This window comes from Canis lupus, chromosome 28 (genome assembly GCF_003254725.2).
Source record: "Canis lupus dingo isolate Sandy chromosome 28, ASM325472v2, whole genome shotgun sequence".
Lineage (NCBI taxonomy): Eukaryota > Metazoa > Chordata > Mammalia > Carnivora > Canidae > Canis > Canis lupus.
Genome location: NC_064270.1, coordinates 13,173,546 through 13,199,330, shown reverse-complemented (window position 1 = coordinate 13,199,330; position 25,785 = coordinate 13,173,546). Strand labels below are relative to the sequence as shown.

Below are 25,785 nucleotides of genomic sequence, written 5' to 3'. Positions count from 1 at the left end.
AATTTCAGTACTTTTGCTATGTAGATGACTGGTGGTATATTGGTAAAGGGTAAGCCCTTATATGCAGGGTTTTCTTGTGAATAAGTGATCTCCAGTGTCTCCCACTGAGAATCATTGCCATAGTGAGCCACTGTTACTTATGGAGTGGGCTCTATTTTTTATGTTTTTGGGGGTGGAAAAGGTTGAGGGTCACTATGTAAAACACAGAAGGCAGTTTGAAGGTTGTTTCTCCCTGTAGAATCTGGACTGTGAATCACCGCAGGGTTCCTTTCTCTAGAATATGGAAGGTGACTTATCCTGGAAGAATTTAGATGGAGGACTTAGAGAAAGATGAGCCACAAGTTTCCATCCTATGGCCTTTGCTGTCTCTGGGCTCTCTGTCAGGACCAAGTGGATCTGAGTGGCACTGCAAAGCCTGGCTAGGATGATGAAAAGGGGATGTACTGGTGGAGAAATGTAGTAATCCTTTTTTCCTGGTGCATGCAATAGGATAGCATGCAACCAAAAAATGTGTCCCAGTGAAGCAATGGGACCAGTTGGCCAAGTGGGCTAAGAGGCATCATGATGAAGAAGGATTTTGGGTTCTAATAGACAATAAGACTTAGCATGTGGTCATGGAACTCTTCTAAGAGCTTCTGGAACTCTTCATTTCAGACTACTGTTAAAATAGTCTCCAGATGAAATGCCATAATTCCATTCTGTTGGTGTCAGCTGGAATGGAATGGGTGTGGCTACAGGGGGTTCTGGGACCCTTGTCTCTCAGAGATAATGACAACAGAGTCCTGACTGAAGGTATCTCTCTGAAAGATGAATTGCTCTATATGAGTGGAATACACAGGATGAATGCTATGGTAGAATAACTAAATTTGTTTTGTGCCTTATAGCACACAGTTCATAAAGGTTTATATATCTACCATTTTAATCCTAAAATAGTCCTTAAGGTCAGCAGGGCAGACTTTAATACAAACACTTTGCAGATATATAAACTAAGTCTCAAATGGACTTGCCCAGAACCATACAGTTAGTAAGTTGCAGAACCAAGAGTTAAACCTGGAGGTTTGGGTATCAAGGTCATGCCTCTTAGATTTTGCTAAATTGCTAAAAGGCAGTCTGAGCTACAGGACTCTGGTAGTGGGTGCCCATATTAACAGGGTCTGGCCACTCAGGGAAAACCAAGTGCCATGAAGGTTGGGAGCATGAAGAACTGCTGGACACAAAATCATCAGGAGCTCCCACTTGATTACTATATTTATGGCTTCTTGAATAAGACTAAACATCCTAGGATTTCTCAGCACCTTTGAGAAAATTTCTCAAGCTGGTTATATAACCTGTGCTCCCCAAGGGTATCATGGGTTGATACACACATGTGGGAATGCTCAAGACTGAAAAAGGCAAAGCAATGTTTTCTAGGAGGGTGACCACGGATAAAGCAGCCCAGCTCTGGTCTTAACATCACAGGGAGGGAGGGTCAGAAACCAGAATCAGAAACCATCTCCTGTTCCTCTCCTTTGAACTATATTCCTAGCTTCCTGTTCATCACCTCTGTCCTAATCTTCAGTTTTGCAAATAAGAGATACTTTTGCAATTATTTGAAAAGCTTGTGGGTGGAGATATCAGCTTCTGTTCCTTCACTATCAGCTGATTTCACACAAAATGTTTTTTTTTTTTTTGTCTTCCCAAAGAAAACAAGCACCTTGGAATATGTCTCATTAGCCAGAAAAATGTAGAGATGAAATCCTTCCATCTAGGAAAGCTCATAGAGAGGCCTTAACTCCAGCCCAGGCAGAGTTAATTCCCTAATAGTTTCTGGGACTGGGGCAGGAGATCTGTGCTGCAGAGCCAGAGGTAAAAGATAGCTGCTGCTTTTTCAACCCTTTCTTGAGTGTTGGAGAACACCTATCAAGGACCTGAGGCCAGCCCTGAGTTGTCTGGGATCAGGATCTCTTTATGGGGACACTCGAGCCTGGTGACTTCCACCAGGCTGGTGTTTTACTGAGGGGGAAGGTAGGCTTCAGTCAAGTGGAGCAGTAGAGTGGCTCAGATGGTGAACCAGCAGTTGGAGAGAGGGCAGCCCCCACTCCAGCCATCGAGGATGTAACCCCCTGCACCTGTGGGACTGGTACCATTCCAGGCCATCTCATATGCTCATACGTGAGCCAGAGCAAGTGATCAGAGGCGGGAGCAGGGCCTAAGCAGGGAGGGGCCAGGCACACAGGCCAGGGTTTTAATGTAGACACTTGAAATGGAAAAGAAAGCAGATCAGTTCTGATAACTCTCTTAGTTCCATTTTGTGTTCATGCTTATAGTCCTTAGTCTAGTACTAAGAGCCATAAAATAAAGTTGTCAGGTGAGCTGGGTCCAGTCATCCACCCCTTTTAAGGAGTCCCAAGTCACATTGTCCTTGTCCTTTGCTCTCTGATGCATTCTCCTGGTCAGGGTTTAGGCTCTTCCCTAGGCTGAACGCCACACCCTTAAGGAACTCCTTTCTGTCATATAAGCCAGATGAGGGCAAACCTCAGAAGAAGGATATAGACAATCTAGAACTCTGGAGTGCTGCCCTCTCAGTCCCGCACCTCAACAGTGGTCAGAGACCCTGCCCCTAAAGTGTCTAAATCAGAGGCTCCTCCCACCACTCTCTTTTCCTCCAGGTATAGGAGTCCTCCTCCACCAGGGGACAGCTCAAGGTGAGAACATTTAAGGAGCCTGAGACACCATTGAATGAGCCTTGAAGAGGCAGTATTTTCCAGTCTCCGGTCCCTGGCCTTGGTCCACAGCCTAATCCATGGCGGCCCTTTCAGGAGCTCTTAGTGGAAATTAGCCCAGACCTGCAATGGAGTCTGCCAGCCATCCTCTCCTGCCAGCTCCTCCCCTTGCTTTTTCATCTCCTCTTCTGTCTGCCTGGGACCACTCCTCCACCAGGCCCCTTCTGTAGGCAGCCCTCCTCTCCCCCTAGCACTGGCCTCTCTCACCCCTCCCTCCTTCCACCCTAGTCTCCACATCTCCCTCCCAGTCTTCTCTCTCTCCTGCCAAACCCCTGCCTTCCAGCCCCCTCCCACCCCCTTTCTTGAAGCTAAAGGAAGAGAGAAAGCCCCTGACAGGACTGATGGCCATTCCCCACCCCCTCCTGTCTACTCCCTCCCCACAGCTGGTTCAGATTCCCTCTACAAAAGGCAGGAAGCGGAGGCTTCCTGAGACCAGCTGCTCTCACACTGCTCCTTTGCCTTCTGCTGTCTAGACTGGGCTAGGTCTTCCCTCCCTCTTTCTTCAGGTGACAGTGGGTACCTGAGGTGCCAGCCCCCTACCTCATTCCCCATGAATGCTGTGGAAAGTCCAGAAGGGCAAGAGCTCCAAAAGATGGGGAGTGGAGCCTGGGACAACCCTGCCTACAGTGGTCCCCCCTCCCCACGTGGGACACTGAAGATCTGTACCATCTCCAGTGCAATGCCTCCACAACCCCAAATCCAAAAGCCCGAAGATGGACCCCAGGAGAAGGCATATAGGACTCTGGTGTCCAGCTGCTGCTTCCAGATCTGTCGTGGCATCAGAGGTACCTTGTGGGAGGAGGGTTCTCCTGGGATACTGGAGTTAGGAGAGGGGTCCCAAATGCTTTTGGGTTGGAAGGGAGATACAACCTGAAGAAGAGGTGGGATCTCAGTCTCTTTGGACTTTAAGAATTGTCTGTTAGAGCTGAAGTCCCCAGAACACAAGGGCCAGTCTAGTGGTCTCTCAGAGGGAGAGCCTGGTACAGTTATCTCTGGGAGCCCAGGAAGGTATGAAAGAGTTAGCTTGAGGGAGGATGTTTGTGATGATACCCTAAACTGCCCCACCTGAAGAAAGGAGCTCCTTCCCATGTCTTCATTCTCTGCTACCCAATGTCTTTTCCACTGTCTACCTCAGGGTGTTTGATGAAGGAGGTCAGGCTTGAATGTGTTAGAGTAGCCAGATCCTGCCAAGATATAAGGCTATGGGTGAGCAGAGGACCTGGGTAGAAATGGGAGTGAAGTCCAGGGACTGATGGGTTGGGCAACTGGGAGGAACCCTGCTGCTGGGGAATCCCAGGCATCTCTCCAATGTTCCTTAGGACTTTGGGGAACAACTCTGACTGAGAACACAGCTGAGAACCGGGAGCTTTATGTCAAGACCACCCTGCGGGAGCTTTTAGTATACATCGTGTTCCTGGTGGACATCTGTCTTTGTGAGTAACATCTATCTCTGTGTACATCTGGCTGCAAGAGCCATCTATGTGTACATCTGTGTACACACTTCTGCAGCAATGCCTGTAGAGACAACATCTATCTATGTAAGCAGGCTGTGTCCTGATTACCTTTTCAGCTTAAGATATTTTGATGAAAAAGAACTTGTCACGGGGTTCAGGAGAAGAAGACAGATTGTTAGAAAGCTTTTAACCTTATTTTGTCAGAGTTACAAGGGAAATACAGTTTTTAAGTTCACATTCGTGACACTAACTTAGCAGCCCCCATGTTCTTTTGGCAAGTGGAAGTTTTTACCCTTCTGTTAAAAGTGGAAATGATTCCTTTCTATTTGGAATGACAAATAATTTGGTGGGTTTCATGTAGTTATTATGCTATGTCTGATCCCCATTTCTTTAAAGGCAGCAGGAAAAAGGTTCAGCAGGCCTTAGAGCTTGGATTCCCAATAAAAGGACTAAAGATGCAAGTGGTGTAGTTGTGGTCAATGCACCCAAGATTCTCCCATGTGAGAGACCACCATGCCACAGGCATTGAAGGGTGCTTACTTGAAGTTCTAGCTATAGATACAAACTGGAAAGGTTTCAGTTTCCTAATCTATACCTATCCAACCCAATAGGATTACATTAAGTTCACATGAGATAATATCCATGAAGTCATTACCCCAGTGGATAGTAACTAGTACTAGTAAATAAATTGGCGTATAGTAAAAAGTATTCAATAATGGTCACCATCCTGGTCTCCAGACCTGATGCCCTCCCTATATGATGCCTAGTACTAGACGAAATACTCCATGGGCATATGACCCCATAGAATTCTGTGATGCAATTCAGTTGTATTCAGATTTGGAGTATCTATGAGGACATGCCAAGGAAATGATATCTGAACAAAAGCTGAAAGATAAGGAGGATTTAGCTCCTTCCTGGTGAAAAGAAGCAAACTTCCTGGGAGGGGAGAAGAGAATGTGCCAAGCCCTGGAGGTGACAGAGATCATAGTTTAGTGAGATTGCGTCAGTGTGTCTGGAGCAGAGAGTTTGCAGAACAAAGTGGTAAAAAATGGCAGGACTGGCTATATGAGCAGGGATATGTCACAAAAGGCCTTATAAGGTATGATAAAGGATTTGGATGTTATCCTGAGGCTTTGAGGGGAACCACTGAAGAGTTATAAGCATAGGAGTAACATGGTACATTCTGAGTTCTTCTCATTCTGGGAAGAGGATCAATGCCTGGATGTTGCATCAGAGAATATCTCTGGGAAAGCTGAGTAGAAAGATGATAGTCCTAAGATAAGCATATTAATGTGATATTTTATTTAATCCTCACAACAACCTTATCAGGGACACTGAAGTCAATTTAGTGTCAGTATAGCATACCGGTTAAGCACTAGAGCTCTACATTTTGATACTTCCTATATGTAGTAAAAGAGTACTGTTCCTAGTTTCCAAGCCCCCATCCTTCCCCAGCCTCTTCTTTCAGGCAAATCTAGAAGCTATAGTGAGCCTTGGACATGGTCTCAATAGGGCTACTTTGGCACTCTCCAAGGTCCTGACCTCACCTCCCTGGTATTTCAGCGGTCAGTCTCCCTGAGTTCTGACCATCTGCAACTAGACTATATATTCTCAGTGGGGCTGATATACCCCCTAGGGGGTAGTAGTTTCTTGGAGGGAAAAGAAAAAGGAAAGGAAAGACAACTTGGATATTGCAAAAGTTTTTGGCCCTCAAAAAGCCACAGTACATAAACAAATGTAGTGTTTGTGTGCTATTAAAATTTAATTGGGGTGAGGAAGAAAACATCTAGAGAGGCCGCTGAGTTGAGGGATAATGCCAAAAAAGGTTAAGAAACATTGAACTAGATCCTTATAATTTTGCTAGTCTCTATGCTAAGTTCTCCTGCCTAATGATAGGGATGCAACTCTTAATCATAAAATCTGACACTAAACAGGGTGGCTATCGTGTTGTTCTATCAGGATACTATCTTCTAAGAGATTCAGTACATGTAGTTGGATATGAATCTTTATCAGTGTGCTTTTTCCCTGAAGTTCCTATGACTGGGTGCAGATGCTCTAGGACCCATATTTGGTATTAGGATAAACACTGTGACATAATGGAAAGATATAAACATTGGAGTCAGACAAACTGGATTCAAATACCAGCTCTGCCACATACTGGTTTTGTGACTTTGGGCACTTCTTTGTTGGTAGAACAAGGATAACAATACTTATGGAGATAACATGTATAAATAATCTAACACAATCATTGAGAGTAATGATCTTTGTATTGCCTAGTGGAATTTCAAAATACTTACTTAGTACTCTAGACTGATTATAAAAAATACCTTTCAAGAAAAAAGCAAATCTGAAAGGGCTACATATTGTAGGATTCCTACTGTATTACATTTTGAGAAAGGTAAAACTATGGAGACAGTAAAAGGGTCAGGGATCTGGGAGGAGAGGGAGATGAATAGGTGGTGTGCAGAGAAGTTTTAAGGCAGTGAAATATTATGGTAAATACATGTCATTATACATTTGTCCAAACCCATATAATATACAACACGTAAAGAAAGGTATGGACTTTGAATAATAATGTGTCAATATAGGTTGACATCGATTGCAGTAAATGGGCCAGTCTGGTGGGGCATTTTGATAATGGGGAAGCCTGTCCATACATGGAGGTAAGGGGATATGGGAAATCTCTATACCTTCCATTCAATTTTGCTTTCAACTTAAAACTGCTCTAAAAAGCAAGGTCTATTTGATTTGTAGTTAGCTTCACATATAGGGATAATATCATTTGAACTGCATCATTTAAGTTAAGGCATTTTCTCTGGAAGACCTTAGTTAATCACTATAGCCACCACCATCATCATTGTTATTACCAGCACACATGCTAACCTTTTATTGAATAAAAGCTCTACACTATCTACATTATCTTATTAACTACTCACAATGATTCTAGGATATCGGTTCTGTTATCACTTCCATTTTATAAATCAGGAAAGGTTTAGATATGTCAAACGGCTTGCCCAAGACCACACTGCAAGTAAGTGGCAGAAGTAGGAATTCAGTGACTCAATTTTTGAGCTTTTTAACCAGAATCTACTATAGCCTCCCTACATGGAAGTGTGTTGCACATTAATTTATCAATACCTATCAACGTCTTAGCAAGGATAACTACCTGTCCTACCTTAATAAAAGCATAATTTTGAGATAATTCTACCAGCTTATTACTTTTTTCTTCTTATTACTGTATTTTTTAAATGATATAAAAGCATAAAAGGATGGGACGCCTGGGTGGCTCAGCGGTTGAGCATCTGCCTTTGCCTCCTGAATTCCAGGATCGAGTCCCACATCGGGCCCCTTGCAGGGAGCCTGCTTCTCCCTCTGCCTATGTCTCTGTCTCTCTCCTCTCTCTCTCTGTGTCTCTTATGAATAAATAAAATCTTTGAAAAAAAAACAACAAAAACATTAAAGGACATTTTGAAATATAATTCACCTATAATTTACCAAACATATTGTGATTTATCAGCCCTTATCCATATATTTACATATTTTACCTACTTCCCTTTGTTAAGATTTTATTTATTTATTTGAGAGAGAGAGAGTGAGTGAGAGAGAAGAGCATAGGTGGGTGTGGGGGGAGAAGACTCCGTGCTGAGCAGGAAGCCTGAGGTGGGTCTCAATTCAAGGACCCCCGGATCATGACCTGAGACTAAGACAACCATGTCACTTGAGCCACCGAGGCACCCTGCATATGGTTCCCTTTCACTTACAATTATATCTTAAATATTTCCTCATGTTTGTAAGTAGCTTTTTTTTTTAATTTTTTTTTTTACGTTTTTATTTATTTATGATAGTCACAGAGAGAGAGAGAGAGAGAGAGAGGCAGAGACACAGGCGGAGGGAGAAGCAGGCTCCATGTACCGGGAGCCTGACGTGGGATTCGATCCCGGATCTCCAGGATCGTGCCCTGGGCCAAAGGCAGGCGCCAAACCTCTGCGCCACCCAGGGATCCCAGCTTTTATATTTTATTTAATGACTACAGTTACATCACAATTGAAACATTTCTCTTGTTATTTCACTATTTGTCAACCATAGGTAAATATATCTATACTTGGTACTTTTTGCCATTTCTTTTGAGGTATTTCCTTGGGAATTTCCAGGGAGGGAGATTCTTAGTACTTGCTTATGCGTTGTCATTTTGCCTTTGTAGGGGATCATACAAATTTTTTACGCCACTAGTACTCTGAGATCATACCAATTTTGTCACAGTCTCACAAACATTGGATATTTTCATTTATAATTTTTATTATTAAGTAGACATGAAATGGTATAATTTGCTTTCATCTTTGGTCACTAGTGAGGATGGACAGTTCTCTTATGCTTTAATTTATTTTATATATATATGTATATATATGTGTGTGTGTGTGTGTGTGTAAATTGTGTAAATTGCTTAAGGAAGGTATGTTTTAAGAGAGACAAGAGGGGGGATGGGAGGTGAGGTTTAGAGCATTAAACCCTATGTGAAGGACAAACCACCAGGAGGCTCATTTCCAGGATTTGGGTTCCTGGGGCTAGGAAAAATAGCCTAACTTTGGCCTGGGACAGGCCCTCATAAACTATAGTGGTCAGCCATACTGACCACATTTCTTCTCCCTTATGCTTTATTCTAGGGCCTGGGTAGTGCTAGATACCAGAGCTATTTGGAGTTTCATCAGCTAAAATAGAGCTATCTTTTTCATGCAGGCAATGTAGGTGAACCATTCATCTTCCCACAATAACCATATCAGTTGAGCAGCCTTTTAAATCTTACAGAGAGCTTTTATGCCTATTATCTCATTTGATCCTGACGGCAATCCTGTAAGGGATAGATATTATTTTCATTTCACAGATTATGAAGCCGTTATTTTTGTCATTATGAATAGTTCAGAAATGATCAGTAATTCAGAGCAGTCCCTGATGGATGGAGTTGGTCCTATTCCTCCACATAGAAAGCACTGGAGAATGATCTTCCTGCCTCCACTCATCTCCTCCCACCATCATGATATTTATGAAAGGGCTTCTAGCCCTTTGTCTTCTTGGCAGGATGGCTGTAGCCTTTTGTTGGTGGAGGAAACATTGAAGGTCTTTGTGTAGAAACAATGACTATTTGTTTTAGGAGACAGTATTGTTATCTCAAAGGTGCACCTGGGACTGGCCCTGTTTAGGAGTGGTTTTGAGACAGGAGAAGGCTGGCTCTGGTCACCATGCAGTTGAGGAGGAGGGGGCTCTGGTCACCATGCAGTTAGGAGGAGGGCAGAGACCCTCAGCCCTTGGTGACTTGTGTCTACACACCAACTATGTCAACTGGTTGCTCTTTATTTGTCACTGGTTGTAAGGAAATGCCTCCCTCTATTTACTCTGCCTTTTTTGAGTGGATCTCAAGGTTCTGCCCTAGATTGCTGGAATCTTATATTAATAGGAGAGGTTGAAGTAAGTTTGGAGGTTAGGAAAAGGATGTCTTTCTTTTTTTCTTTATTGAGACATAATTGACATACAATACTGTATTCATTTTAGATGTAAAACATAATGATTTTATATATGTATATATTGGAAAATGATCACTACAAGTAGTTAACATTCATCACTACACAGTTACTTTTTTTTTCTTGTGATGAGACTTTAAGATTTAGCAACTTTCAAATATACAATACAGTATTGTTAACTGTAGTCACCATGCTGTACACTACATCACCATGCTGGACTTACTTATTTTAAAATTGGAATTTTGTACCTTGACCACATTCACCAATTTCACAACCCCCTCATGCCCCTGTATCTGGCAACCACCAATCTGTTCTCTGTATCTATGAGTTTGGTGGGGTTTACTTTTTTAGATTCTGTATATAAGTGACATAGTATTTGTCTTTGTCTGACTTATTTCACTTAGTGTAATGTCATTAATGTCCATCCCTATTGTTGCAAATAGCAACATTTCTTTTTTTGGTGGATGAATATATCCCATCATACATAGGTACATTTTCTTTACTCATTCATCTGTCAATGGACACTTCAGTTGTTTCCATGTCTTGGCTATTGTAAATAATGTTGCAATGAGCATAGGGGTGGAGATATCTTTTTTGAGATAGTGATATCATTTTCTTCAGATAAATACCCAGGAGTGTAATTGCTGGATCATATGGTAATTCTATTTTTAATTTTTTGAGGAATCTTCACAGAAGATGTTCTTTCTTGACTGAGCATTCCTAGAATTGACAAGGAAAGTAATAGAAATATGTTGGAGGTTCAGGAAATGTCTGTGTGTGAGCTCCTATACCCTCCGTGACTGTAATGATGGGAGAAGGAAATTGGTCATATAGAACCATGACATTAGTGAAGGTACAATGGTGATGGAGAGTATGGGACCTGGAATAAGGTGACATGGTTCAAATGCAACCAGTTATTAGCCATTGCCTTTGGAAAGGTAGGTCAAGATATTTAAATCTCTGGAAGCCCTGATTTCCTTATATATTGAATGATGATAATGACTGCCTTTGTGAGATTGGTAGAAAACAGGTAACTAAAAATAGTACAGTGCCTGGCACATAGTGGGCTTTCAATATATATCAGTTGTCATTCCACATCAAGGTATAAATTAGGAAAATATTAAAATGTAAAGTTTAACCCACTGGAAGCCTGAGATCTGAGAAAAGCCTGAGAAAGCATCAGGATAATGCTTGCTGAGGATCAGAAAGACTAGGCCTTCTAGAAGTAGTTGCCAGGGATTAAGACTGGCTATGGGATCATGATTTCATGCTTTTCCTAGCATGTTCAGTTACCCATGGCCCATCTAGACACAGAGAATTACAAAGTCCCTCTAGTACTAAGGCGAAGTCATCTGAGTTAGCTCAATCTAAATAATAAGGATTTAGGTCCCACCATCAGGCTTTGTCCTGTATTTGCTGTAGCAGAATTCCTTGGTGCCCCAGAATTCTGAGTGCCTGGGTCACTGTTACAAGATTGGTGACCCTGGACATATCCTGTTGTCCATTACTAGGTGACCACCTGTCCTATAGTTTTCTCCCATGAGGCTGCCATTGGTCTCTAGGAATACTGTAGTACATTTAAATACCACTTCTTGGTCAAGGAAAGGCTTTTTCCCCTTAACTATACTTTGATCAAGTACAGGAGAGCAGGCAACAGTAGCTGACAAAATCTAGATATTCTATATCTGATGTAAGTAGCCAGAGAAAGAACATGTAGCTCACATTCATAAAGCATGAGTCTGAGTATTGACTCTGCATCTGACCAGCTGAATGACCCTGAGCAGATCATTATAAATTTCAATTTCATAATTCATAGTGTCAACAAGAAAACCACAGGCCCTAAATGGTGTCACTTAGGTTAAGGCCCCATATCAGTAAATCAAGACTTAATACTAACCTAACTGCAGTTTTAATACCCAAAAAATGTAACTTTTAACCAGTCAGCATGGGAATTTCCTGGCCAGCACTAGGAAATTCACTGATAGACTCCTTCAGTTCCCCCAGAGAAGGGCTAAAACAATGGCTTCTTTGATAATAATTTCCTTTTTCCACTCTCTCTGTGCCTTTAAAAATCTTTCCTTTTCTGTAGCCCTTTGGAGCTCTCCTCTACTTGATAGATGGGATGCTGCCCGAATCATGGATTAGCTAATAATGCCAATTAGATCTTTGAAATTTACTTAATTGAACTATGGCATTTAACATTAGGGAAACTGCTCATGGGCAATGTCAGACCATGTCTGACAAGCTACAGGGAGACATTACATGGGAAAACACTTTGAAAACTATGAAACATGGGACACATGTCAGGAATTATAATCATATTGATAATAATCTCTTTATGCTATTACATGGTGGCAGCAGTAAATCTAGGATTTTAAGTTGAGACACATCATTAGGCCTGTGTGGAGGTTCTAATCATAGATATGAGGCAAAGGCCAATATTCTCAAAGTTGTGCTCCAAGGACCTCTGGGGCTTCCCAAGGCCCTTTCAGGAGGTTTGTGAGGTCTTCCTTTACCAAAGTACATATCTGTGGGAGGTCATATTTTCTTTATAGACTTCAACCAAAACAACATATAGCAGCAGACTGAATTCTGAAGCACATATGAGAATCTAGAAATCTTCTTTAAAGGCAGACATTAAACAGGCTGGCAAAAATGTTAAATTGTCCCATTTTTCTCATGAAATATTTTTGTTTTGTGTAATAAAATAGTTGCTTTTTCATAAAATTATGTTGTTTATGTATATTGGGTTTGTTATCATTATTTTATTTTTTATTTTATTTTTTTAAATTTTTAAAAATTTTTTTATTTATTTATGATAGTCACAGAGAGAGAGAGAGAGAGAGGCAGAGACACAGGCAGAGGAAGAAGCAGGCTCCATGCACCGGGAGCCCGACGTGGGATTCGATTCCGGGTCTCCAGGATCGCGCCCTGGGCCAAAGGCAGGCGCCAAACCGCTGCGCCACCCAGGGATCCCTGTTATCATTATTTTAAAATGAATCATTATTATAAATATTTAAATTTTTCCCCAATTTTAATTTCTATAAGATAATTCTTGTTAGATATAACCCAAATAAAAAGTTTTTGGAGTTCTTAGTAATGTTTAAGAGTTACAAAGGGGTTCTGACAACCACTGGCTTGTAGAATGAGTTTGAGCTGGTCAAATCACATTATTTCACAGTATGGAGTGCTCAACAAATGAAATGGTGAGAGCTTATTAGCAAAAGGTTCAAACTAAGGACAAGATCCTGACTATTCACAAATTCGTTCATTCAAAGTTTTGCGAAGTCCTATTTTGTGGCAGATCCTCCCAACTGTTAAAGGCTTTGAAATACAAGAAATACGGAGACACACCTTCTACCTTCAAGGAGCAAAGAAAGTCAACATGTAAATCAATAGTGACACTCAGAGCTACAAATGCTATGGTGGAGGGTGCTCCAGGATAATGGCAGGATGTCAGAGGACAAAATGTTCAGAGAGACCTGGGAACTCTTATGGGTCTCAGAAACAGGCAACCATTCAAGTCTGAGGAGACCCAAAGTCATTGCCATTTGCTTGTGTTTTTTGTTTTATTTTGTTTTAACATTATTGGCTCTCAGCCTGGAGAAGGCAGGGGTAGGAGCTAGAGCCAACTAAGGCCTCAGGCTATGAATATGCAAGAGCTTTGCCACAGTCTAGAAGGGCAAGTATGAAAGGAAAATATAAAACAGTGTTTCTCCTCATTTCATCACAAAAGAATTCTACCCCTTGCCCTCCCAAACCTTGAGAATATTAAAAGTTTAATACATAGTTCTGGTTTAAAAAAGTCAATTAATATGGAAAATGTTAAAGGCTACTATTACTAAACACTATTAATAGTTTGGTGTATATAATTTTATCCATTTTCTGGGAACATGTACATACATTTGAATTTTAGTAAAATACACTGGCTTTATAATCCACTAGTGAATACTCTGAGGATTTAACCCTTCTCTCATTTCTAAGTTGCAATTTTCTTCTGCCCACTTTCCATCTTAAGAAACATGAGGCATTTGGAATCCAATTTTAAATGACCTAATAGCATTAATTAGAATGTGTGGGTGGAAGAAGAAATTGCTCAAGGAGAACAGCAACAATAAGAGGATTTCTTAACGAGGAAATCTTAACGAGGATTTCTTAACTTCCTACTAAGCAAAGGAGAAAGAATTTTATATACTCAGTAAATGTTTTTAACCAGGAGATTTGTGATTAGATTTGACTTAACATAGGAATTTTGTGTTGTCAGTTTGTTGACTTCAACCCCTTTTCCCTAATTTTCCTAGAAAAATTGCTTTTCCAAAGTACCCATCTGACATGGATGTAATCTTATTAAATGCTTCAGTTGGGATATTGATTTAGCCATAGTATCAGTGCTTAAATAAAATAGAAGTTTATTTTGCTCTCACATAACAATCTGAGTTGTATAAGAAATCCTGGACTAGAGGTGCCTGGGTGGCTCAGTTAGTTAAGCACCTGACTTGTGATTTCAGCTCAGGTCCTGATCTCAGTGTCGTGGAATCGAGCCCCAGGTCAGGCTCTGTGCTGAGTGTGCTGAAGCTCTGGACTAACACAGCCTCCACAATCATGTGCACCCAGCTGCTTCTACCTCATAGTCCAGCTTCTGCTCTTATGTCAATATTACAGCTATGTGGAAGAAGGAAAGTAGGAAAGGAAAGTACATTTCTTCCTTTTAATGATATTAACTGAAAGTTGTAAGTGGAAGCCTACCATTCTACTCACATTCTATTGGCCAGGACTTGTAAATAGTCACCATAACTAGCTGCAAGGGAGGCTGGGTAATGTGGTATTTAGTTGGGAAGCCGTATGCCTCTAGGTAACATCACATGATCATGTAAGAAGGGAAGGAAAAGTATTGGGAAATGACTAGTAGTCTATGACAAGTAGGGTGAGAAGAACTCTTGTCCAAAGTTTGACATGGGAATGGCAACAATTAATGGAACCCAGAGAAACCAAGGCACTCACTACCTCCCTGATACAAAATCATCAATGAGGCTGATGAGATATCTGATTCTTTTCCACCAGGAGAGGGTATTAAAGTGTTTTGCTAAGTTATTGTAAAACTATTATCAGAGGCTGTTGGGGAGGCATAAGAAGTGGCAGTTTCAAGGCCTTGTATTTTATTTCACAAGAAAGAAGAGTCACCCTGAAGAGTAACCATAAAACTTCCCCCCTCCCAAATTATAGGACCAAAGCTAAACTGGAACCAGTGCACTAAGAACCACATAGAGATTGATGAAATACCTGTTTCGGCAATCCAGGTGAGAAGAGGGGCTCAAGAAGAGGCCATCAGAGTAGCCACAGGGTAAATTTATAAATTGGTAAAGCTCAAGGAACTTCCAACTCCTCAACAATTGGAAAATTGATGGAACAGTGGAAGTTTTACCCTCACAATGACTGTCAGGGCTGGGTTTGGGGGTAGAGGGAAGAGTCCTCCAGATTTTTAGAGAAGCATCTTCCATACTTTTCCTCACAGCTATCCAGCTTAGGAAGGAGTAGTTGTCTTTTGAGTTTCAAAAACTTGAAGGCATAGAGTTTCCAACAGAGGAGTAGTATAGACATATAAAACAATTGTAATTATACACTTGCTGGCAGAAGCACCTTAGCTCTTCAAGATTCTTTGTCAATTAGTTGACACTCTCCTGCCCAAGGAGAGGCTGTTAGAAAATGACAGCTAAGTCCCATCACATGGTAATTAAGAACAAGAAAGGAGCTCAGTAGTATATGGCAGCCTATATGGCAATCATCTGGGAAAGTAGGTGCACAAAGTAACTGCCAACTTCTTGTTCTTGCTCTGAGCTAGGAAGATCTTCCAACAGTTCAAAGGAGAGGACAGAATATTCAATCCCTACAATAAACATTAGAATGGATAAAATCAGGTTATTATCCAAGCTCATGATTATGATGATTAATAATAATTATTACAGTCATAGTTCTTTAATAATAATATAGTTATGCCCCACCTGTGTCTAAAAGGGACCTGAGCCAGCTTACATTGAAAAGCACAGATACAAAAAATATAGCTAATTAAAAAAAATACAGCTCATTAGAACTATAATAAAAAGACTTAGCAAAAAAAAGATGGGAAAAGATGGGGAGGAAGATAGCTTATACCAGAAAACCTACGATAAACAAAAGTACAGCAAATAAGAACCAAGCCTGAGGTTCCTGGCAGCCAGAGCAAGTAAAGAACATAAATAGGTTACACAGTTCTTACTGGTGAGTAAGAAAAAGCACAAAGGTTAAGAAGGAGACCCTAGCAGGACGTCTGGCTGGCTCAGTGGTTGAGCGTCTGCCTTTGGCTCAGGGCATGATCCTAGAGTCCCAGGATGGAGCCCCACATCGGGGTCCCTGCATGGAGCCTGCTTCTCCTTCTGCCTGTGTCTCTGCCTCTCTCTCTCTGTGAGTCTCTAGTGAGTGAGTAAATAAAATCTTTAAAAAAGAAAAAAGAAGGAGACCCTATTCTGGGAAGTGTTGGCTTTGTTGGATTTTTATATGAGTCATGGAATATCATAATGGATAAAAACAGTATCCAAACTGAGGCTACATTTCTTTTGACTGTATTTTATATCTGCCTCTTTAAAAAACATATTAAACCCTGTTCTTAAAGAATTTTTAGGAGTAGGGATATATATGTATACTGTACATATATATGTATGTGTGTGTATATATATATATACACATATAAGTGCTTATAAACACATACAGGTAAATATGTAAATTTTTATTGTATCCTAGAGGCCTGGATTTACTCAGAAATAAAGCTTGGAGAGCCTTGAGGAATTGATGGTAGGTGTGTTCCTAGAATATCATCATCAGTTGGTTTGGTCAGCAGCCCCCTTTAATATAGAGTAATAACGTATTTTAATTAATGTAGACTTTGGCACAAATATGCTAAAGTCATTGACTGCCCTCCAGAGGTGTTTGAACAGTAGCAGAAGCTACTGTTCTAGTTCCATTTTCCTCAGGAAATAATGCAATTTAAAGAAAAAATGTCATGGTTTTCATATAAGTAAGGATTATATTACAATGAAGTAAAATGCAGTAAAAACTGGCTTAAACCATATGGGATTTATTGTGTACATAATGAAAGTCCAAAGGAGAGCAGGGCTCAGGGATGATCAATCTAATGACTTTCTGACATCTTCAAAGCCCCACCTGTTTCTTTTGTTCAGTTCTTCCAGGTGTGTGATCAGTGTCATCTTGGGGTTGAATACTCTGGGGCTTTCTCATTCATATCTACTATGAGAGAGAAGGTCCTAAAAGGTTCCAGAACTCTCTCTTCATGACCTCCCCCCTTTTAAAAAAATATTTATTTATTCATGAGAGACACACAGAGAGAGGCAGAGATATAGGCAGAGAGAGAAGCAGGCTCCCTGCAGGGAACCTGATGCAGGACTTGATCCCAGGACCCTAGGATCATGACCTGAGCCAAAGGCAGATGCTCAACCACTGAGCCACTCAAGTGCCCCATCTTCACGACCCCTTAATCTGAAATGCTCAATCCCTGAATCTGTAATGGTGCCATGGGAAGGGCATTTTGGCTTAAGCTTCCCATCCAAATCCTAGAGCTAGAGGGTTGAATCCAGCTGCTAGCAACATATGTGGGATGATCCACAGAGGTGTGATATCTCAAATAAAATCATGCCATTAACCAAGAGAGGATCTTTTTTTTTTCTTTTTTTTTTTTTTTAAAGATTTATCCATTTATTCATTCAGAGAGAGACGGAGGGAGGCAGAGACACAGGCAGAGGGAGAAGCAGGCCCCATGCAGGAAGCCCCATGTGGGACTCAATCCCAGGTCTCCAGGATCACACACCAGGCTGCAGACGGCGCTAAACAACTGCGCCACCGGGGCTGCCCTAACCAAGAGAGGATCTTAAGGAAACCACTGTGAAATCTAACATAGCACACAGAACCTGGAAATTTCAACATGTAACTTGGAATCAAATAGGTGAAAAGATTTTTAAAAATAATTGTACTATTTTTACATTGTATCATTATTATAGCATTACTTGAATGCCATGGGCATGAAGAGAAATAAAATCCACCTGTTATACTACTCATTCATTAAAAAGTCCATTTTTTCTTCAAGGTTTTACATACCTAGCATTTCTGTAAAATATTTAATTGTTACAATAACACAGAAAAAATTTTGCATTCTATATTTATTACCATTTCAGCTATTACCATTAAGTGGCTCAATGATATCATAGTTTACTTCAATATTGCCTCTTTGTAGGACATTTAGGTTGTTTACAATCTTTTAATACTATGAACAACTCAGGTAACATTTTTGTGCATGTGAGTTTTTCTTCCCCCGGGGAATCACCTATGTCAGAATATGACTTTTGATCCAGATTTATATACAATTATTTGTTTATACCAGAATGAAGGAATTTGGAGCTTCTTTTAAGATGGTAGTGTTTTGAGTTTACCAAATGCTTTTCTTTTTTTTTTTTTTTAATGATAGTCACAGAGAGAGAGAGAGAGAGAGAGAGAGGCAGAGACACAGGCAGAGGGAGAAGCAGGCTCCATGCACCGGGAGCCCGACATGGGATTTGATCCCAGGTCTCCAGGATCGCACCCTGGGCCAAAGGCAGGCGCCAAACCGCTGCGCCACCCAGGGATCCCACCAAATGCTTTTTGCAATTCATCTCCTAACTCAGATATTAAACTTTGAGTTTTCTTATAAGGGTGCCCTTATAAACATGTAATACTAAATGTTTGGCTTGATTTTTGGAAGAAGAATCAGAGTCCCTAATCAGAAAAGTTTGAGTCTAGAGGATATGGTAGTGTAATGTATGGTGGCTAAATTCATTGTCTTTGGAGTAAGGCAGACATGAGTTTGAATCTGAGTTCTACTTACTTGCTATATGATCTTTGGACAAGTTATTTAGTACCATAAAATGTAGATGGTAATTCCTACTTTTTGAAGTTTTTTTTTTAAAGATGTATTTATTTATTTATGATAGACATAGAGGCAGAGACACAGGCAGAGGGAGAAGCAGGCTCCATGCCGGGAGCCCGACGTGGGACTCGATCCTGGGTCTCCAGGATCACGCCTTGGGCCAAAGGCAGGCGCTAAACCTCTGAGCCACCCAGGGATCCCCTTTATGAAGTTTTTATGGGCTTAGGGGGACAATGTGTGCAAAACCTGGTATATAATATGTGTCAGTGATGTCAGTTATTGTTATTATTCAGCAACTGTGAATATTCAATCTGAGGCCAAGGTTAAAAGGCATGATATAGTGTAGACAAAACAACTTAATTTCTGTCCAGGAGAAAAAAAAAATCAGATACTCTGTGCTGGATGATGAGACCAACACCTGGTCTCTGAATCTTCTTCATAGCATTCTCATGCAGTCATTGTCTACTGTCTGAAAACTTCCTGCAATGAGGCCTTCACTACATTAAAAAGTAGTTATGTACTGGCATATGGACATTCCATGTACTCACTCAAATTCTGATTCCTTCTAGTTCCCACCCATTCCTGGTCTAGTGTTGCTTTTTGAAATGGAGCACTTCTATTCCTTCACTGGATCTTAAAGGAAGAAACCAGGAATGCCCCTTGCAGGAGCCCCTTCCATGTGATCCTGAGTGGGTAGTCCTTGCTGACACTCTCAGAGATGATATGGATGTTAGTGAAATAGTCCATTTCATAATTTGAAAGCCCTTGTGGTTAAGAAATTCTGCCTTTGTTGGAGCTTACATTTTCCTTCCTGTAACTTCTAATTCATGAATATAGCTCAGTCCCAGGAGCAGAACAGAATTAGTTTACTATGGAAGCAGATAGATTTGCATTTCAATCTTGGCTCCTTGGGCAAGTTACTTCAGCTGTTTGAGACTGGAAAATAGGGATGATGATAATAATTGCACCTAATATATACTGCTGTTGTGGGATTAAATGAAATAGGCATGTCAAACACTTAGCATAGGGCATATAATAGATATTCTGAGGTGATAAATGGCTACTCTGGTCCTTTCTTTCTCCTGACATGGAGAAGGATGATGGTAGAATGGATATGTTGAGTCCTTGTCACGATTCAGAAATCTCTGAACTGGATATTCTGCTTAGACAAGCTGGTTCTTCATGGGAAAGCCAAATGATTTACCTGAAAGGAAATTAATGGGGTGGAGTAGGGGAAAGGAGACAACAGGAAAGATCAACAAGTTGTTTTCAATCTTTTTCTCCTACAATATGCTGGAGGGATGTGGTTCACTCCCATGACTACCAGTGGCTCCACAAGGCAATGGATTTCATGATTTTCCCTTGGAGTGAGGAGGGGATGTTTTAAGAGGTCTCCGTAGTTTGTAAAATTTTCCTATCCCTCCCTAGCTCAGAAGGACGGTTCTGAAAACTTCTTGGGAAATATGTTATTTCTTCTTCCTCACTCCCAGTCATGAGAGTCCGGGAAAGAGGCATTGAAAAAACCCCTGCCTTTGTGACAACTCTATCAAAGACAAGTGGGATTATATAGCGACAGGTCAAAGCAGTGGTTCTAGAATTGTCTCAGAACCAGTAGTATCAACATTACATAGGAATGTATTGCAAATGAAAATTATTGAGCCCCATCTAGACTTTTAGCAGTCTGTGTTTTAATAAGCCTTGGAAGTAATTCTGATGCATGCTGCAGACACCATATTGTATTAAGATGAAGAGAGACACGGGAGCTGAAATAATCACTCCATCTAGCTAATCCTGGGCCTCTGTCCTGCTTTTGGGTTCAGATTGCAGTAACCTCTAAGCCTGATACTCATCTGATGTTCTCGACGGTTGATGTATTAGGCAAATTGAGCTTTGCCATCAACATTTTTGCCATCACATTGTGTAAGGGTTACTGGCCAACTGTACTTGCTCTCTAAGCCCCTAAGGACTAGCTTTGTTTCTCTTGCCCAAGACTACGAATTTATTGCTCTCCTTGGACTAAGGAATATTCCAACTTATTTCCAACATCTATTAAATGGGAATTATCCTTGACTATTTTGATGACATTGCTGCAATGTGTCAAATATGGAGTCATAACACTTTATTTAGTTTGAAAATTATTGATTTATTTCATTCTAGTCTTTTTGGGGTACTGTCCCCCTTTTGGTTAAGCCCAACAAATGTTTATTGAGAAACTATTAAATATCAGGCACTATGCTAAATGAATGAAACATAGTCCTTGTCTCCTGAAGAAGCATATAATGGGGCGACTACTTCTAGTTGCTAAGCACCCACTGTGTTCAATACATTCTAAATACATAATCTATCATCTTCAAAATATTACAAGAAAGATATTTTATTCCCCAATTTAATGATAAGGAATGATAAGGAATCAGAGTCCAAGTCCATACTATAAGTGACAGAGCTAGGATTTGAACCTAGGTCAGTCTAGCTCCAAAGCTTATGCTCATTCTACAATAATAAATTCATTCTGAGTGCATACATGAGCAGGGGAGGTCAGCATACTATTAAAAACTTCTATTCTGTATAATTCAATTTTAAATGTTAAAGATGTACTTAAAAAAAAAGTTCATTCGGGATCCCTGGGTGGCGCAGCGGTTTGGCGCCTGCCTTTGGCCCAGGGCGCGATCCTGGAGACCCCGGATCGAGTCCCACATCGGGCTCCCGGTGCATGGAGCCTGCTTCTCCCTCTGCCTGTGTCTCTGCCTTTCTCTCTCTCTCTCTCTGTGACTATCATAAATGAATAAAAATTAAAAAAAAAGAAAATTTCTATTAAAAAAAAAGTTCATTCTAGGACATCTTTCTCAATAGAAATCTTTAAGGATAGGACCCAGTGACCCAGCATGGTGTTTCACACATGTTAGACTTTGATTAATGAATTATATTCATTTGTTTAATTAATATAAAAGGTGTCTTTAGAATAATCAGGTTGGTAGACTGATAATATGTTCTACCAAGTATTGATTTGGGGTATGAGAAATAGTAGATTGAATTTCATGGAGGTGGGGAGGTAAGCACCCCTCATCTCCTGAGACAAAGTAAAAAGTTGCTGAAATAAGAATTAGCAAGAAGAGAAGGTATGCAGGTGGAGAGAAGGCACTGAATAGGTACTATACAGGGCATAAATCTTAATTTAGAAGGTTTTTAAATAGTTTCTTAGTCTTTTCTGTTTGCATGTACTTCAATTAAATGGTTAAAAGGAATACTGAATTTCTGAGTGTCAGTGGGCATTTGACCAGGTGAAATACATAGTCTTCACTCAAAATACATAGTCTTTACTATCTCAGATGATAATCAGAGATGTTATGCCTCCATAATAGGTTGACAGTTCAGAGCAATGTTAATTCTGAGGAGTAATTTAGAATTGGAGACTTGGAGGAGAAAAAGATATAGCAACGGGTACCATCTAGTGGTCATCCAGAAGCTGAAATAATTTAATCAGCCTATGGCATTAGGAAAAATTCAGCTCACTGATCATCCTAAGTTTGTAGTGGGCTTTCAGCAGACAGAAGCTTGACTTCCAACCTATTTTCCAGATCTGGAAAAGTTGAATATAAGTCCTCCAAATACTAAGGGCAAGTAATCACAGAGAAGTGATTGAATCACAGTGATTCACAGTGAATCACAGAGAATCAGAGAGAAGTAAAGTTGTTTTTTGGACTTAAGTGGAATGGGGAAATACGAAGTCACAATGCTTCCTTCTTTGCTGATTTTCCCCTGGAAAAGTGTGACGTTGCTTGTACCTAATCTAGGACCATTCACTGGTCCCTCTTTCCCACAAAACTATGGATAGGTTCTAGGGGTGGTGGGAGCAAATGTAGCTCAAAATTTGAAAAGGAAAATTCTTAAAGAGAATTGTTCACAAGAGACTGACAGATATAACTTTAATATTTTGATGTAATTACAGACTTACGGAAAGCTGCAAGAATAACACAAAGAGTTTATATATATATATATATATATATATATATATATATATATATATTTCACTCAGATTTCCCAAATAAGTACATTTTACCATGCTTGCAATTCTTTTATTGTTCTCTCTCCCAATCTCTCTTTCTCTCTCTTTTCACACACACACACACACACACACAACTTGAGAATAAATTGCAGATATAATTCCCTTTTGCTCCTAAATACTTTAATCTGTAACTCTAAAAATAAGGATATTCTCTTACCAAAGTCATGAAATTATCATTGATTCAATACTATCATCTAATGAACAGACCTTATTACAATTTCATCAATTATTCCACTAATAGCCTTTCTAGTAAAAGGAAAAATTATTGTCCAGGATTTAATCCTAACTAAATGCACATATTACATTTAGTTTTTATGCTTCTTTAGTCTTTTTAAATCAAGAACAATTCTTTAGTCTTTATCTTGCATGACTTGGCTAAAAAATTAAGTAACAATATCATAATACTAATAAATTATAAACTATAGAAAAAAACAAGAATACATGAGTTCATGCTGATATACATAAATGACTAAATAAATGAGGAAGAAGGAGAAGTTATTCCTAAAGAGAATGATAACTAACAAGTGCAGAAGGAATGTTGGAATGAGAAAATCACAACTTGACAACCATAGTAGTAATAATCAGGCAAAAACCATTAGTGGATATTAAAACTAGTAGGTGAAAGACTGATGAGTAATGGGATGTTTACATAATTTCAAAGTATTTTCTCACAAAATACATACCATTTACAAAGAGAACAATAATTTTACATTGAAGAAAGCTGTAAGACACTGTCTTAACAAGGGATGAAAGTTAACATCACCAGTAATGATACAGTTAGACAATGTGTGCCTCCTGATAGGAAGCTCTGAGAAGGACACCCATCACTTTTTGGTATTCTTTGCCAAATGTATAACCTGAATTTAAACACAAGGAAACATCAGGCAAATCTAAATTGAGGACAATCTATAAAATAAGTGGCTTATATTCTCCAAATTCTGTCTTTAAACTAGAAAACTTTAGTTTCCCTTGACAGCTCTACTTCAGAATAGGTATATGGGTTAGGGTGGTTAAGAGATATTCAGTTCTTCAGGGCAAAGGGCATGCCTTTTTTTGATCTGGGGATGCTCTGAGTCCTTCCCTCAGGAGACAACTGTGCCCATCAGGATGCCTTGTGGCCAGAGGTGCCATGCCTACCTCCTACTCCCACTGCTGTGGAGTTACTGACTCCAAAGTCCAGGAGACCACATCTTCATTGTAAGGTGTTTGGCCAGGGCCTCAGAGTACTCTAGAATTCAGAGGTAATTTCCCGACAGCATAAATATAGGACAAATGAAAGGAAGCACTAACTGTTGCAGAATGTGGAAATATCTTGGATTTGGGGAGTAAGAACTAGGAAGTCAAACTGGTTTAGGAAGAGAAAAGTGGATTTTCAGAATGACAGTATCAAGAAACAATTTCTGAATGGAGCTCAGTCTTAAGGTAAGTTAGGAGGAAAGGAGACCTTGTAGCCTAATACATTCCCTGGTTTCCCCAATGCCTTATTAGCCTCCTCAACCAACTCTCGGGAGTTGGGTCTAATGGGATCCCATCTAGGTAGCATCTCTGGCTCCAGGGCAATGGGCTTTCCTGTCTCCTCTGGAGAATGGATATGAGAACAGTGAGCAAGACATAGTCTCTTGGGTTGGTTTCTAGTGACCTACGGAATGACAAGCTCCAGTGCCTATTATTACACTAAAGTGATGTCGGAGCTCTTCTTACATACCCCGTCAGACACTGGAGTCTCCTTCCAGGCCATCAGCAGCATGGCGGACTTCTGGGATGTGAGTATGAGATCCCCTCTACCTCTCCCCTGTCCTTTTCAATGGCCTGAAGCATCAAGCCACAAGACCAGGACTCAGCAATATCAGACAGTGAACCAGGCTATATCCAGAGAACAGATCATTCTGGAACCAGGCTGAGTCAAAGGGTCAAGCAAGAATCAATGGGTCAAACTAGAGTTTAGGTAAAGGTAAATGAGAGACTGGGATGGTGATCAAGGAGTCAAGCCAGGAGTTAGACTAGTATTGGAAATCAAAGGTAAGGCTGAACTTCAAAAAGCATTTTAAATAAAGAGTAGGGCCATATCAGGTCAAGAGCTGGCCAAGATTCATGGGTCAGCCAAGGACTGCAACAGAAGTGGACTAGGGATAAGCTGGGGGAGGAGGGTGTCAAGGAGGAAGGCAAAAGTCATCTCAAAAATAAAGGTCAGGATGAGGCAGGGTCAAGCTTAACCCAGCTTGTGGTCTAGTTTGCCCAGGGCCCACTACTGGACAGTTTGTATTGGACCAAATGGTACAACAACCAGAGCCTGGGCCACGGCTCCCACTCCTTCATCTACTATGAAAACCTGCTGCTGGGGGTTCCAAGGCTCCGGCAGCTGAGGGTCCGCAATGACTCCTGTGTGGTGCATGAGGATTTCCGTGAGGACATTTTGAGCTGCTATGATGTCTACTCTCCAGACAAGGAAGAGCAGCTCCCCTTTGGGCCTCTCAATGGCACAGCGTGAGTGAGTCCCCCCACCAATGTTGCTGGGCTTGCTTCTCTGAGCTTGACACAATCCTGAGGTTTGGGAACCATTTCCACGTAGTCTTAAAGAGACTTGGGGGACCTGGAGGGAGTATCTTTCTGGGTCCCATCTGTGACTGTTTGGAGATCTTGATTTGGGTCACTTAGGAACAGAGAAGGTATATTAGCAAACAGAGTCATAGCCTCTGGACTTGTTTCCACACACAGATCACTGTCACATTTGCCCTACCCTGGAGGCAGTCTTGCTAGAGAAAGCATCCTTTCTGGCCCAGATGTTCTTACGGGTATGGAGAATGGATGAAACACTAATGTTGCCACACAAGTTGTAATTGGAAGAGTCTGACCCTTGGACTGGATAGGGAAAGCAACAAGGGGTTGAAGATGGATGAAGAATTAGGAAAGAAAGGGGGGGTGGAAAGGATGGATAGGACATGTAAGAGCGGGAAGTAAGGGCCCAGGGAGGAAATTTATGCACAAAACTGAGAATCATGGGGCAAAGCAGCTAGGTCCCCAACCACAAGAGCAGAAAGGGGATTTC

At 40.8% G+C, this 25,785-nt stretch overlaps 1 protein-coding gene across 2 annotated transcripts in view; it reads left to right on the top strand.

Annotated features, from left to right (window-relative positions):
- Positions 1 to 3,167: 3,167 nt before the first annotated feature.
- PKD2L1 (polycystin 2 like 1, transient receptor potential cation channel) overlaps positions 3,168 to 25,785 on the top strand; it is a 30,327-nt gene continuing 7,709 nt past the window's right edge. Inside the window, exons 1-4 of one of the 2 annotated variants that reach the window (XM_035707882.2) lie at positions 3,168 to 3,547; positions 4,082 to 4,195; positions 24,375 to 24,502; positions 24,970 to 25,223. In XM_035707882.2, coding sequence (XP_035563775.1) covers positions 3,313 to 3,547; positions 4,082 to 4,195; positions 24,375 to 24,502; positions 24,970 to 25,223 — 731 coding nt within the window. In that variant the 5' untranslated portion in view covers positions 3,168 to 3,312. The remainder of the gene's footprint in view (positions 3,548 to 4,081; positions 4,196 to 24,374; positions 24,503 to 24,969; positions 25,224 to 25,785) is intronic. The other variant, XM_025466896.3, reaches the window with a different exon arrangement.